Below are 15671 nucleotides of genomic sequence, written 5' to 3' on the forward strand. Positions count from 1 at the left end.
CAATAAATATGTTGTTCTAACTTTCCAAAATCAAAAGTCATGGTTTTCTCTATATTATAGAATCAAAAGTAACCGGTTTCCGAGTTTGTACAACCAAAAAACATATTTGTGTAATTGTGTTACACACATTTTGCAATCCTAAAGTCTAAATATTGAATACAATTACAAAAAGTACTAAGATATTACTTTTAACTTAATTATGTTTGTATATTTTTTGGTTGCAACATCAAGATTTCAAAAACACGCCCCCTTAAAAATTAAAAGTCATATATATATTAACAAAAATGTAAAATGTGTTCAACACATAGACATTTATATATATAATTTATAAATAAAAACAACACATTTAGTTAATTTCGGGTTAATTAATGACATCGACATATTTTTATCTATATTCACTCCATTAAATATCCATATCTGCTCCACATCCAATATTTATTCAATTAACGTCATCTATATCCAACAATAATAGATCAGATCGAGTAGATGTTTATTGGATCGGGTTACCATTTTCATCCCTAGCTGTTTTTACAAAAGAACCATTTACTTTTTAAAGTTGCTTCTAATTAATGAGTATAAAGTTTGCTTCCAATGAGACAGGGAAATATCAACTTCACGTGCTTTGGTTTTGAATGGGACGACTTGACGATTGGTCACTTGTTCGTATGAAAATGACACTTTCTTTTAATTTGGTGAAATAAACAATATAAATATATCGCGTAATACACAAGTTAGTATATTTTTATATTTATATATATTGAAAATACAACTTTTAACTAATTATTAACAAATTTAATTATTAATTATACTAAAATATATATAAAAAAAAGTTTACACTTTTTTTTTAAAAATCACCAAATTATAATATTTAGATTTCCTTAAAAGAATAAATCTTACTGTAGTTATTTATAAGTCCCATTAGTTTACATTTTTTTTGTTTTCTATTACCAATTTATAATTTTTTATTTTTCATCACTAATATTTAACTTGATAGAGATATATTTTGACTTATCATTCAAAGTGTGAGGATTAATATTGTCTTTAATAAATTAAAAAATTTAAAGAATGTGATCTAATGATCATAAATCAATGTAGAAAATCATCAAACGGTTGTTTTCTATAATTAATTTACCATATTTAGATTTTCATAAAAGGATAAATCTTACTATAAATATTTGAAAGTCGCATTAACTTGCATTTCTTTTGTTTTTCAACACTAATTTATAGATTTCTTTATTTTTCATAACTGATATTTAATTTAAAATATAGTATTGATAACGTTTTAGATTTATAACACCTATATGAGATTTGCTAACTAGTGCCCCTAGTGCACTAGTTAAGAAGCATTTAATGAACTTGTTATTTCTTTATTAATCAAAAATTTTACTTAATGTGTATTAATTTAACTCAACAATTTTTATTTTTAATTAAATATTTAATACATATTTTTATATTTTAAGAAAATTAGACTTCAATAAATACTTTATTAAATGCTTATGCTTCTTAACTAACGCACTAAAGACACTAGTTTGCAAATCCTTTAAAGAATAATATTGAATCAACATTATGGTGGAGTTGACCTCTTTGTTAGCCTTAGATGGAATTAATTTTAGGAACATTTTTTAAGCCTCTAACAATAACTAATTTTCTTTATTTTTCTTGAACCGGCAAAATAAACAAAACGGAAAGAATGTGTTAATTCATAGCAACTATGAGACAACTATCGAGATTATCAATACTTAAGTTCCCACTCGATCATGCTTCAAATTCTCCTTTCCTAGCTCAAAACTAATAATAGCCCGAAAGTTAAGAAAACTTATAGTGAAAAACATGTGAAGGAGGAAGCTAGGTATCAAACGACCATATGACCCTTTAGTATGTACTATTCAGGAGGCATTGACAAACATTTATTTCTTATGTTTTTTCAACCAAACAATATAAGATTTCTCCATAAACCAAACTTATCAAAATAGAAGTCCGTACACTGTAGTTGGTACGTTCAGAAAAGCAAACGTAACATATACGAGTATATATATATATTTGTCCAATGATGGAGTATCCACGTAGAGGTAGTTGGGAAGGTATTGTGACTTGAGAAAAAGATAAGCCGATAAGGTTATGGTTACCACTCTGATGACAGCGAAAAAAGGGGTCGTGCGCCTGAAAAAAAAAAGTGGATGTTTATTTTTCGGCATGTGTAACCTCTGTGTGGTCGCCGTTAATACTGCGGGTCCCTATGTCTGTAATAGTAAATTTGAACGAGAAATTAGCGGGGCCCTGTCAGTGTCAAAGTATTAGTGTCGACGTCGGCGCTAATACCTTGGTCGGGTTGACTTTTGCCTAGTGATATTACCCTCTGCCTTAATTTTTAACGTAAAAAGTGAGAATCGATGGTATTATGGTAATTAAACAAATTAGAGAGGGTTATTTGTGTCGGGCAAAACTAGGCTAACTTGTCTTCATTCAACGAAGAATGTGTGTGGTGGGGTACTTGGCCAGCGCCAAAGCCGCAGGCCTCCTATATATATAGTTTTACCACATTCATTCACATGCGCGTAATCTTCACCTCTTTTGGATGCCTAAAAGTGATACAATTGACTGTTGAGGTAAAACACTAGCTAATAATTTTAGTTAAAGAGAGATGATGAGTTCACATCTTATATGTGACTATGTGAGCATAGGTGGTTGCTAGACGATCATTTATGACGTAAAATCTTCTTAATCACAAGATTATGCCACGTAGAAAGATCAAGAGAAGAGATTAAGAAAGAGAATAAGTGAATTACAATTGTCATGATTTAAGGTATTTAAGAGGATTTTTTAGTCTATTTTTAAAAAGATTTTTAAGCTATTTTGTATATTAGACTTAATAGACTAAATATCATTATATAATTTTCATTGTAGTGACATTTTATTAGTTTTTCATCAACATGTGCATCTTTTTATTACTAATAGTTCAATAATATAAGTCGAGCTAACCCTTTTTTTTTTTTTTTTTAGTTTATACGCTTATGAGCTAGGCCCCAAAGTTGACTTTGTTTAAAGCTTATAAAAATCTTAAAGCAACATTGTATATGATAGGGAAAAAAAAAGGAAAAAGCGAAGATTTAAGGTTAAAATGTTTTTTTTCACTTATAATACGTATTTTTTTATAGAGTTTAAAAAAAAACAAATGAACTAATGACATATCGATGATCTTAATTTACAGCTAAAAAAATATAACAACAAGCATATAGCAGTTTCAAAAAAAAAGAAAAAAAAAGTGATGTAGTATAAGATATTTTTGAAGGTGTCTTACATAAATAGAAGTAAGATATGTAAAGTGTAACATCTAATTATCTTGGCGGTGTATGAGAGAGGTTAAGATATAGACAATGTTATCTCTATTTAGGTAAAGAGGTTGCTTTCTGTGTCTATCTAACTAGTCGAAAGGGATCTCCAGCTTTTACATAGGGTGAGGATTGAATCCTTAATCTTTGTTTATGGGTATTCACCACTTAATCCCAAGTTTATCTATTTATCTATTGATGATTGATTAAATAAACAATATGTATAGAAAAAATAAAGATAGAAAATAGTGTTATAAACAAGCACATTTGAGTTAAAAACTCTCGTATGATTTGATGAGAAAAAAAACCTATATCGTGGGTCAAAATCATATCTTACTACTACTACATATGATTTTTTTTTAAGAAGAAAAACTATTTTTAAAACAAAGACCTCGTCTCAATTGTCATAGATAATAACTAGCATATTTTCGCGCAATGCGGCGGTATTCGTAGCGGGGAACGGCTGTTGGTGGTACAGGCAGTGTCGAGTGATGTAAATAACTGATATATAACTAATTGATGCAAATGGTTAATAAAAATATTATAAAAGATAAAAGAGCGATACTGTTACATTTTTTTCCATGTAACTTCCAAAATAAAGATAATATAGATTATACAACTTAAAAGAAGTGCAATTATTATATTGTACTACTAGTATAAAATTTCATATCCTTAATCATTGATGTAACTTTCTTTTTTTTCTTAAAACAGAAAATTAAATTATTTTAAGACATAACAGAATGAAATAATAGATTATCATTGGGATATTATAAAGATTATCCCACCTTTCTAATAAGTTATAAAATATCTTCATATGAAAATATCAAATTATGCTTAATGAATCCTATTTGTAATGATTTATAAAAAATTGCCTAATTGGTTTTAATTACACCCTAAATCCTAATATATTAAAAATTCATACTAGCAACTTTACATCAATTATATTTTTACCAACTTATACTACTCGACGTTACTTTTACCACCATTAACAGTAGCAACAATTAAACTGACGTCATCACATTACACAAATAATTTTTAGTTTATTTAAAGTGTATTTGAGTAAAATTCTAGTCCATCTTAAGATAGGAATAAAAGAGAGAGAAGAGGGGGAAAATGCCAATGAGGCAAGATGTGGTTAATTATAGGAAAATGAATGAATGAAGGCGAGTGGAGAGAATTGATTAGACAGGAGAGAGATATGGGTGGACTGGTGGATGGGAAGCACTGAGTCACTGAGTCATAATACCAACGCACTGCTATTTACTCGCTGCCAAACCACCCTTCTTCTCGAGTCTTGACGCCCCCACCATTTTACATTATATTGACCCCGTCTCTCATTATTATGTTTATAACGTTGATTATATAAATTTAAAATAACTCTATCAAATACATACATACATACAAAAATATAAAAGTGCAAAACTTGAAAGTGTCATTAGAACATTAACACGTCCATGAATAGATGAGGCGATTGTGTGTGTGTCAAATTAAGCTAGCCGAAGATGTCGATCGATGAGACAAATTTTTGTGTGTCAAATTAAGACGACAATGTCGATAGACGAATTTAGGTATTTCAAATTTCATGTTCAAACACGAAAATAAGATTACATAATGCACCATGTGATGTGTTTTGTATGTACTTATACACGCATTAGTAAGACGCAATCAATCAATATATCTCAATGACTCAATATATATCTTTATAAATTAAAATTGATATAATTGTCTCATTCGTACACATAAAATTTAAAGTGTCTTTATACGCAACCTATTCTTTTAGGCTTTTAACTTTACAGGATTCTTTATGTTGGGCTTTGTGTTATAAGGTTGTTCATGACTTTATCCCAACCAAAACTCATATTTTTAGAATATTTTCTTGAATAATAGGTTTTCTTGGACCAATTATTTCTATTTTAGGGCATGCAGAAAAGGGAAGAATTTAGCCAACTCAATATTGGGATGTACAAAGTGTATACGAATCGTGTAAATTTACTAAAGTGGTATATTATTATATTTGTTACATTTAAGTAACTACTGTAATATAAAAATGTTGTCACCTTATGAATTGAAAGGTAAATAGAATTATTGCTTTTTCTCGTTTTACCACTACCTAACTAAATCATTCATTCGGGAAAAGTTAGCATGCAATATGCATTGGTGGCACTCGATTGAAATTATCCAAACTTTTTCACTTTTTCTTAGTGATTATATAATCCTTTGAATATACAAGTAATTTTATAAAGAAAAATGACTGATAGACTTAAAACATGAAGGTAACATGTTTTAAAAAGTGTAATATAAATATAATGCAAATCATTACTAAGCTCTACATCCAGAAAAAGGTACATGTACAATCTTTTGCACAAGTGTTTAATACAGTAATTAGTTTAAGGTATTATCTTCGTCAAGTGTTGGTGTTTGTGAAAGACAATGAATGAATTTTTCTCAATATTAAAGCTATCGTTTTTTTATGGTATAGAAGTAGATTAAAAAATTTTGGGAGGATTATTATCATTTTAATGTAATCTAATCCTCCACTTTGTACGAATGTCTACTCTCAAATTGCAGAGTATTATATTTATTTGACGTGAATAATACATACTTTGCAAACAAATGTATAGTATATACAAAGTCATATACTCATATCACAACAAAAATCTATCTTATAAGTTATAACTAAAAGAAAAAGGTTGGAAATATATTTGGCATCCTTTAAAACCTTGAAATTATATTTACCCTCTACTATCTCTACTCCTTTTTTCTCTTATTTTCCCATCTATTTCCATCTTTAACTTTTTATAAATAAATTTTATTATTAAAAAATTATTTAAAGTCCAATACATTACACTTTAGAATCACTAAAACTATTTTTTCTATCGCTTAATTTTTTTTATAGTTTTTTATCCGTAATCACTATAAATGTTATTTTTGTAAATGAATAAAAAGTATTATAGATATATTATCATCTTCCAGAAAAAAAAATGTTGTAAAATATAGATATACTAGCTAATAAACCCGGGTATATTTATTATTATTTTTTTAAATGTAAAGATAACTATATATGACATAATAAATATATTAAAATCTTTTTAAGAAAAACTATGAACATGCCACATAATATTTTTTTCTAGAAATATACTAAATTAGTTAACATAATTTATATATGGGAAAAGGGAATATAAGGTTGTCCGACACCTAAGCTTAGGTGTGGAACCCCTCACATACTAATATTTTATTATTTCTTGTTTAATGAATAAATGCATGAGCCCCCATGATTTTTATGGATTAAAAAAACAATATGTGAGTGTTCCACACCTAAACTTAGATACCCGACAGCCTTATATTCCCATCCCCCTTTATATATATATATATATATAGGGGCTATATAGGGGGACAATCAAATAAGAACAGTTTTAAAATAAGAACGGTGATAACACCTTAAAATCATTATTTTGATGCATTAAAAGTCCATAAAACTGACATAGTGCATAACTAATTATCATTATTTAAGTGTTTAACGACACATTGATTCATCAAAATCAAAAAAATTACGTTTTTTGTTGGATGCATCATTTTGATGAATATGCATCTAAGATGGATGCACAAAACAAAAAACATGATTATTTCGATTTTGACGGATGAATGTGTTGTTAAACATTTAAATAATGATAATTAGTCATGCACTATGTTAGTTTTATGAACTTTTAATGCGTCAAAATGATGTTTTTAAGGTGTTCTCACCGGAGTGTTACCTTATATATATATATATATATATATATATAAAAGTACCTATTGCATTAAAATAAATATTTAATGGATTATTTATTTTTAAAAATATTCAATAGTAAATATGACATCATAAATAAATTAAAATCTTTTTAAGAAAAAACTAAGTACATGCCACATAATATTTTTTTAAAAATAGTTTTAAAAGAAAATCCTTTTTTATTATATATAAAAATAACTGTTCTGTTGGCAATATCTTACCAATTGAAAATTGTTATTTTGATTTAATAGTTAATACTTCGTATTTATTTTATTTTTCATTTTATATTTACAAATTGTTATAAAAGTTATTAAATTAAGGTATCCAACAACTAGTCAGATATTGGTGAATTAATTTATATGCCAAAAGTTGATATATATTTTTTTATCACCAAGAATGGGCTTATATATAAAAAATAAACCACTAAGTATTTGTTTATATTTCATCCCAAAACATGAGTGGGACTATCCATGAGAAGTCTTAAATTACAGTTTAAGAGGATATTGACAAACATTCTTATAATGGTCATTAAAATATAGAACTTTTATCTAGAAAACTTCTAACTTTGTTAATTTTTGTAGAGTTTACCAATAACTTTTTTCTTTGGTTGAAAAAGAAAAGAAAAGGTGATTGAAGTTAAAAAAGACATAAACCCACATTGGCTTTTTCTGCCTTTTGTTTCAACTTTTGTTTCTGTGCTACCTATGCATTTGTCTATGTCTACCTTCCTTCCTCTGTTTCCTTTCTCCCTCATTTAACTCACACACATAAACACACACACATCATATATCATAAATAATGGGTTAGCAATCATCTCAAATTTCTGTGCAAGTTTTCATCTTTTGTATCATATTCCATTTGGGTGTCTTCAAAATCATGTCTTTTCAGTATATTCATGCTTATCTTGGATTTTTCTCCATTTTTTGACTTCATTTTGACCCCAAAATTAAGAAATTCACTTAAAAAGTTGATCTTTCTGTGTTTTTATCTTTGGCCCATCTTTTAATTCTCAAGAAAAAGTTGGATTTTGTGATGGAAATTGATCTAAATGATGTAATAACAAGTGGTGGTGAAAATGTAGAATCTTGTGGAAATGAAGGGGACTTATCATCACTATCAACTTCATCAAATTGTTCATTAAGTTCATTATCATCATCTAGTTCAATTTATATGGAACTTTGGCATGCTTGTGCTGGCCCTCTTACTACTCTTCCTAATAAAGGAAATGTAGTTGTGTATTTCCCTCAAGGCCATTTGGAACAAATTGCTTCACACTCATTATCCACTCACTTTTCTCCTATTGAAGTTCCTTCTTTAGGTCTCCCTCCTCAGATCTTTTGCAAAATTGTTGATGTTCAATTGCTTGTAAGTTGTTAAACTTTTCACTCTTTTGGTTTCATTTTCATTTTATTATATATATTGGGTGCTTTTTTCTTACTATAAATAGAATAACCATTCCTGCCATGGGCTGGGTAGACGTAGACAGTTTCTATCCTTATTCGAGGATAGGGAGCACTTCCAGATATTGGGCATTTTTTTTATTTACTCAATTTTACATTTTGTTAAAGTTTACACAATTCTTGAAACAGGCAAACAAGGAGAATGATGAGGTCTTCACAAAGCTCACTCTTTTGCCACTACCAGAGGTAAATTTGACTAACATTTTGTACTTCTGAGTTAAATTCATGGAAAAATTGATAAAAAAAATTTCCTCCTTACATAATGTTCTTACATTCTATAAAGCTTTTGTACTAATTAAGGTGTGTTTATATTATCTTGAAATTTGTGGGTATCTTTCTTTTACTCTTTGTATGCAACCTTTGTTGTAAAAAAAAAAAAAAGAGTCTTTATATATATATATATATATATATTTTTATTCTAAGTTAATTTGCAAGGGTAAAATGGTGGAAATTTCAGGGAAATGTGCAAGAAAAGGAAGAAGAGAATGGTGGGGTCACACCTACAAGATCAACCCCTCAAATGTTCTGCAAAACACTTACTGCTTCTGATACCTCTACACATGGTGGATTCTCAGTCCCTAGAAGAGCGGCTGAAGATTGTTTTCCACCTCTGGTTTGATTTTCTTGAATGCTTTTTTTGATTTTAAATGCTTTTGGATGTTCAAGTTTGATATTCATATGCGCATGTTTGTTTATGTAACTGCATTAAATATATATACTGGTTGGATTTTAGGATTATAAGCAGCAGAGGCCTAGTCAAGAACTAGTTGCAAAGGATCTCCATGGAGTTGAATGGAAGTTTAGGCATATTTACAGAGGTGAATGTGGTTAAGAAGTGGTTTTTAGTAAGGGTTTTTGAATGGTTGAACTAAAAGTTTCTGAATTGATTTGGAAACTGAATCGTGTTTTTTTTTTCAGGTCAGCCGAGGCGGCATTTGCTTACAACGGGCTGGAGCGTCTTTGTGAGCCAAAAGAATCTGGTTTCCGGGGATGCGGTTCTTTTCTTGAGGTATCCCTTTGGAGCATGTACACATTTTATTTAGACAAGCTAATATGAAAAGATCCTGCTGGAAATCAGTTTTGTTGATTCATTCTTGAATGTGAATGAATTTAGGGGTGAAGGAGGGGAACTAAGGCTGGGTACCCGAAGAGCCACCCGACCAAGAAACATCCTTCCTGATACAACCATGGGTAACTTGAACTCTTACGCTGACACTCTTGCTTCAGTTGCTAATGCTGTGTCAACCAACAGTACTTTTCATGTGTTCTATAGTCCAAGGTGAAAGTTTTGGGATCATAAACAATTCAACATCAAGAAATACTAGATTTTATTTACTGTATTTTAATTTATTTCCGCAAATTAAAAAATGCAATGTAGGTCTAGCCGAGCGGATTTTGTTGTTCCATACGCTAAGTACGTGAAATCAGTCAATAGTATGATATCTATTGGTTCAAGATTCAAAATGAAGTTCTGTATGGATGAGTCTCCTGAACGAAGGTATGGTGTACATGCACTACGCTTATTTTTTGTGATAAAAAACATCTGGGTAAAAGAGGATTTCATTTGTTTTCTTGCAGATTCAGTGGAGTTGTGACCAGTGTAGGTGATATGGATCCTTACAAATGGCCTAACTCGAAATGGAGATGCCTAAAGGTACATTCCATAACCATTTTGACGTTCATTTAAATAGATAATTTAAAAAGTTTCTTGTATATTTATATGCTTTATTGCCTGCAAAAAAAGGTGAGGTGGGATGAAGATATTGGGAATGATCACCAAGAACGAATATCTCCATGGGAGATCGATCTTTCCAGTGGGTCCTTTCCATTGTTAAACATTCAGACTTCCCCACGGTTCAAGAAATTGCGTGTAGGTTTGCATGCAACTCCTTCTGGACACCCTGCAGCTGGTATTGATCTTTCTTGATCTCAATTTTGCAATTATAAATCAGGTTACTTTCTTATGAATATTAGTGGTTTTGTTATTTTATTTTTGCAGTGCGGGGTGAACATGTAGACTTTGAGGAGTCAATAAGATCCTCTAAGGTCTTGCAAGGTCAAGAAAATTTAGGTCCGATGTCACCTCTCTATGGGCGTGACAAGATGAATAACTTGTTGAGCTTTGGGGCACAACCCTTGATGCATCCGAGTTTTCCATCAAATGCGATGATGATGATGGGGAGGGGTTCCAATTTCGTTAGTGAACTTATGAGGAGTACTCATCATCAGCCTCTCTCAACCACCCTTTATTCGGGCTTTCTGGGATCTGATAATACTATATTCCCGAAGGTCTTGCAAGGTCAAGAAATTTGCTCATTGAGATCATTGACTGGAAAATCCGATATTGCTTCTTGGGCTCCACCAAGAGCCGATATTGGTTGCAATGTTCTCAACATGTATCGAGCACCTGGGAATCCCAGTTTCTATCCACTTGGTTCTGAAGGTGGGAGAAACTTCACTTTTCCAAACACTGATGTTTATGAAGCAAGACCCAATCTAGGTCCCGTCATGCCTACAAACTTAACGCGGTTTCCTATCATTCCACCTTCGGCTGGGAATGGTATCTCGAGGGATAATGTAACCGAGCTTCAGATTCCCACTGAAAAAATTGTCGTTGAACCAAATTCCAGCAGTGAGAAAGATGATGGTGCTTCTGATAGCATTGGGAGTAGCTGCAAACTCTTTGGGTTTCCCTTAAATGAAGCTCCTTTGTTACTTGATACTAAAAGTTTAAGCAAGAGGAGTTGTACCAAGGTTAGATTGAATCCCAACTCAAACCCTTGATGTATTTATATACTCATTTGCCCCCCTAATACAGCAACACAGTTTCACACTTTTATCAGTAACCGCGATATTACTCTAAAAATTAGCCGATATAGCAACACTTATCATTTTTCTTACCTATAATTAATAATGTAATTTACCTCGAAGTTTCGCCTTGCTACAAAAGTTCTAACTCATGTTGCTACAATTGCTACTAAAAACCAGAAGCATGTTGCTTCTTTTGATAGTGTCAGAAGTATTGTGCCCTTTTAGGTGAAAGTGTGTTATTATTTTGTACTAATATCTCAAAACTATTACTCTATTCTGTTTTAGATGGTATACAATCAGTTTTCGATTTGGATTGTAGGTACACAAACAAGGAAACAAGGTTGGAAGGGCCATTGATCTATCAAAAATGTCAAGTTATCGTGAGTTGTTCATGGAGTTAGAAGTGCTATTTAACATGGAAGGCTTGTTTAATAACTCTGATGGTGGATGGCGATTGCTGTATACTGATGAAGAGAACGACATGATGGTTGTCGGTGATGATCCATGGGAGTAAGTACTTACACCATAGCATCAGTATATATTCATAAATATTCTAGAATAGTCTTGATTTCTATAGAATATCCTACACTAAACCAAACGTATATGTGAACGTTCCATGCAGTGAGTTTGCGAGAATCGCTACAAAGATACACATATACACTGCCGAAGAAGTAGAAAAGCTGATGAGCAGTGGGGTAATCAGTGACAACACAAGCTGCTTGGAGGAAGCGCCGGCTATAGTCGACACAGCCAAGTCATCATCAGTCGGCCAGTCTGACTGATCATTGTATTTATCAAACCGTTTTGTTGTTATGTTATGTTGTTGTTATGTGGTACTATGTATGTAGTTTTGTGTTGTGCCAACATGCTACTAATGGAACCTTTGTTTTCAAAGCAGGTTAAGTACTTGCCAGACTCTGATGCAACATTATATCAGCAAATAAGTTGCAAACTTTGGCTTTCTAATGGTTTTGTAATATTATTGTGTTTATAACGTAATGTTGCATACGGACTATTTTGATAAAGACCTATTCAGAAAGAATTATAATTCCTGTTTGAAAAGTTCACGACCAATGATCATTCTTCTTATGTCGCTAGTGCCAGCACCGATTTCATACATTTTGGCATCATGGAGAAGCCGACCAGTTGGGTAGTCGTTCACATACCCATTTCCGCCCAGGCATTGAATAGCCTGCCAAAAATAAGAAACAAGAACTTTTATCAAGAAAATGATCCAAAGAATTTTTTTGGACAACTGATGGATCCAGTTTGTAAAACAGGTATTTTTGACAAAATGACAAGCAAATTAGTGAAAAGGTTATACCCTTTTCACAAACTTCTTTGTCAAATATATGTGTATTACAAGTTGGTTCCCCAGGTCGTCCAATAAATTCAAAAATTTATGATCTTGAGGTGGGGACCTACAGAGCAACTTGGGTAGCATTTTCGGCAGCAAAAAGTATAACCCCTGCACAATCCTGTCGTGGATGGAGATCCGTGGGCTTAGTAAGATGTAAGAATCATAGTATACTAGGTATAATTCATTGATCAAAATTGCACCTTCGTGGCGATATTCCCATTGTCACAATCTCTTGCTACAGAATATACATATGATCTGTCACAAGATTATATGTTATCAATACACATGCCAAACTAATAGATGATAAAGTCAAAGGGTCGTGTTTTACCTTAAAGACTGCAAAGCAACATGCATGTCGGAAATCTTTCCCTGTTCACAACAAATTAGTGTTTTTCTCCCTTTTTTTAATAGAAGAATCAAGAATGCAAAGATGAACCTGCACAAGTTGAAACTCCCCAATGGGGCGGCCAAACTGTTGTCTTTGGCGGACATATGGAAGAACTACATCAAGACATGCCTGCATAATTCCAATTGGTGCAGCTGCCAATACAAGTCTTTCTATATCTAAACCAGACATCATTACATAAACTCCTGAAAAACATAAATTACATGTCAATAATAATTCAAAGATTTAGGCCTTATTTATTTTGAAGTACAAGGATACCTTTTCCCTCTTCACCAAGGATATTCTCTTGAGGAACAAAGCAATCCTCAAAAACAAGCTTGCACCTGAGATTTGTATATAATCAAAAGAGCAATTTTATTAGAAAGACAATAAAATGTGGTTATATAATCAACTACAAGCATAAATACATACGTAGCACTTCCACGCATTCCAAGTTTATCCAATTTTTGGGCACTAGTAAATCTGCACCAAATGTACAAAGAACATGTCAAAATACAATCCAACAGGCTTAACTGATTCGTTATGTTGCCTTTGAATGAAGACAGACAAATACAGAAGACATATGTACCCAGACATCCCTTTCTCAACGATAAATGCTGTTATCCCTTTAGATCCTGCAGCAATATCTGTCTTAGCATAAACCACCTAACAAAATCCATTGGTATTAGCAAAGAAGGATACAAGTTTATTAGTATAAGATGATGCAAGCATTGATTAGTAAATTACAATAGTATCAGCAATAGCCCCATTGGTGCACCACATCTTGTTCCCATTTAGTAGATAACCACCATCAACACGGTCTGCTTTGCATTTCATACTAACAGCATCTGATCCAGCTACAAGAAAATAGCAAGACAAGCTCTGTTACTATTACAAAATATATAGTACTTAAGATAATCAAGCAACATAACTATGAAGTACGCACAACTAGGCTCGCTGATGGAAAGAGCTCCCACACGCTCCCCACTGATTAACTTCATTTACAACAGATACAGACATTAAATGGACCCATAAAAGCTAGAAAGAGAATGGAAAACAAGTACACACCTTTGGCAAATATTTTTTTTTCTGGGCAGCATTTCCATTCCTCACCTACAATATATTAGACCAACAAAATAAGCTGTTAATAGAAAGCACCACAAATAATTTTTGAAAAGAAATACGAGTAGTAAAAAGAACTAAGATGTAGTTAGGACATATACCAACTGATTAATGCAAACGTTTGAATGTACACCATAGGATACGCCAAACAGTGATACAAGTAGCCAAGCCCAAGTCCTCCATATTCAACTACAAAAATACTAATTCTTACTTTCTTAGTGCACTTTTAATGCTTTTTAAAATTAAAAAAAAAAACTCAGTTTTTCACTGAATTTCTGCAAAAGCTAGCGCAGACACAGACGACGTACCAGGAGCAGTAATCCCATGAAGATTAAAGTCCCCCATTAGTTTCCATAAGTTCACATCCTGAACCAAATTAAATTAATAATGAAAATTGGATTTATAAATTCTTCTCACAAAAACTTTCATATTGCAATGCTTTGAAGCTAATCAGAGTTTTTGAATAATTAAGAACCGGCCTCTGGGAACGAATCCATTTGGTCTATCTTTTGTGCGTGAGGAGCAATATTCTCTTGGGCAAATTGTGCAACACCTTCTTTGAACTGTCAACAAATTGTATGAATAAAATCATTAAATATATATTTCCCAATCAACAAATGTCCGGGATTCTTACTTGATCTTCCACCTGGTCCAAAAACCAGTTCAAACACAATCATGCGCAGGCAAAACATACCCTTATTTGTGTTTCGTCAAATAGCATAGAGGTCGAAAAGAAAGCTACATTAGTAGTTCGTCGTTGTGATGCAGCCGCTTGCTGCTGCACATTCTTATTCCTCCGACCAATCTCTGCATATTATCTTCTCGATATAGATATCGAGAGAGGGACTATATCAGGATGTTCAGGCTTCAGATAGAATGACTTATAACATAGAATTTAATTTACGGGCAGTTTAGGATGATAATATTGAAGATCAAGCATGTTTAGAAATAAGTGTCTCTCCATATTGACTAAAAGGTCATAAATAGCATGTGTGGATTGACAAGGGAATTATAGCCTGTTGGATCGCAGCAAAAAGTCGTATGTTGCGATAGAAACGAGTCGTATTAATAACTCAAGAACATGATAAGCCTTTCAATAATCCATACGAATAGCTCATTAGCCTTTATCAGCTCTTTTAACATGCGAGGCTTTTGACAAAATAGGAGTATAAACTATGAAGGCACTAATAAGTATAAACTCATAAGACCCATAGTTCTACTGTAGGAGATGATGTCTCAACCTCTTTTTGCCATACTACATGTTATTCTATATAAAACCATAAATTTTGTTATCTTTATACAATTATACACTTATGGGCAAAAATTGTTATATAGATATGATCTCCCATAAACAAATAGGTCAAGAATTAAAATAATGATACTGTAATGACCAAATGATGTATATCACGGTATATTGCTCGTCATTTTGACTTGGCAT

General features: G+C 31.9%; 1 protein-coding gene and 1 pseudogene across 1 annotated transcript; one reads left to right on the forward strand and one right to left on the reverse strand.

Moving 5' to 3' along the window:
- The first annotated feature begins 8010 nt into the window (after positions 1-8010).
- On the forward strand, positions 8011-12260 carry LOC122602852 (auxin response factor 4-like). Its single transcript, XM_043775457.1, has 12 exons — positions 8011-8460; positions 8685-8741; positions 9013-9168; positions 9289-9373; positions 9474-9564; positions 9670-9834; positions 9934-10053; positions 10134-10209; positions 10300-10465; positions 10555-11309; positions 11686-11876; positions 11989-12260. Exons 1-12 carry the CDS (start codon positions 8128-8130, stop codon positions 12146-12148), a joined length of 2355 nt encoding a protein of 784 aa, XP_043631392.1. The 5' UTR covers positions 8011-8127; the 3' UTR covers positions 12149-12260.
- Positions 12261-12406: 146 nt separating this feature from the next.
- Positions 12407-15445, reverse strand: LOC122604787 (annotated as a pseudogene).
- Between the last annotated feature and the right edge of the window lie 226 nt (positions 15446-15671).

Source organism: Erigeron canadensis, chromosome 6 (assembly GCF_010389155.1).
Source record: "Erigeron canadensis isolate Cc75 chromosome 6, C_canadensis_v1, whole genome shotgun sequence".
In the NCBI taxonomy this organism is placed as follows: Eukaryota; Viridiplantae; Streptophyta; class Magnoliopsida; order Asterales; family Asteraceae; genus Erigeron; species Erigeron canadensis.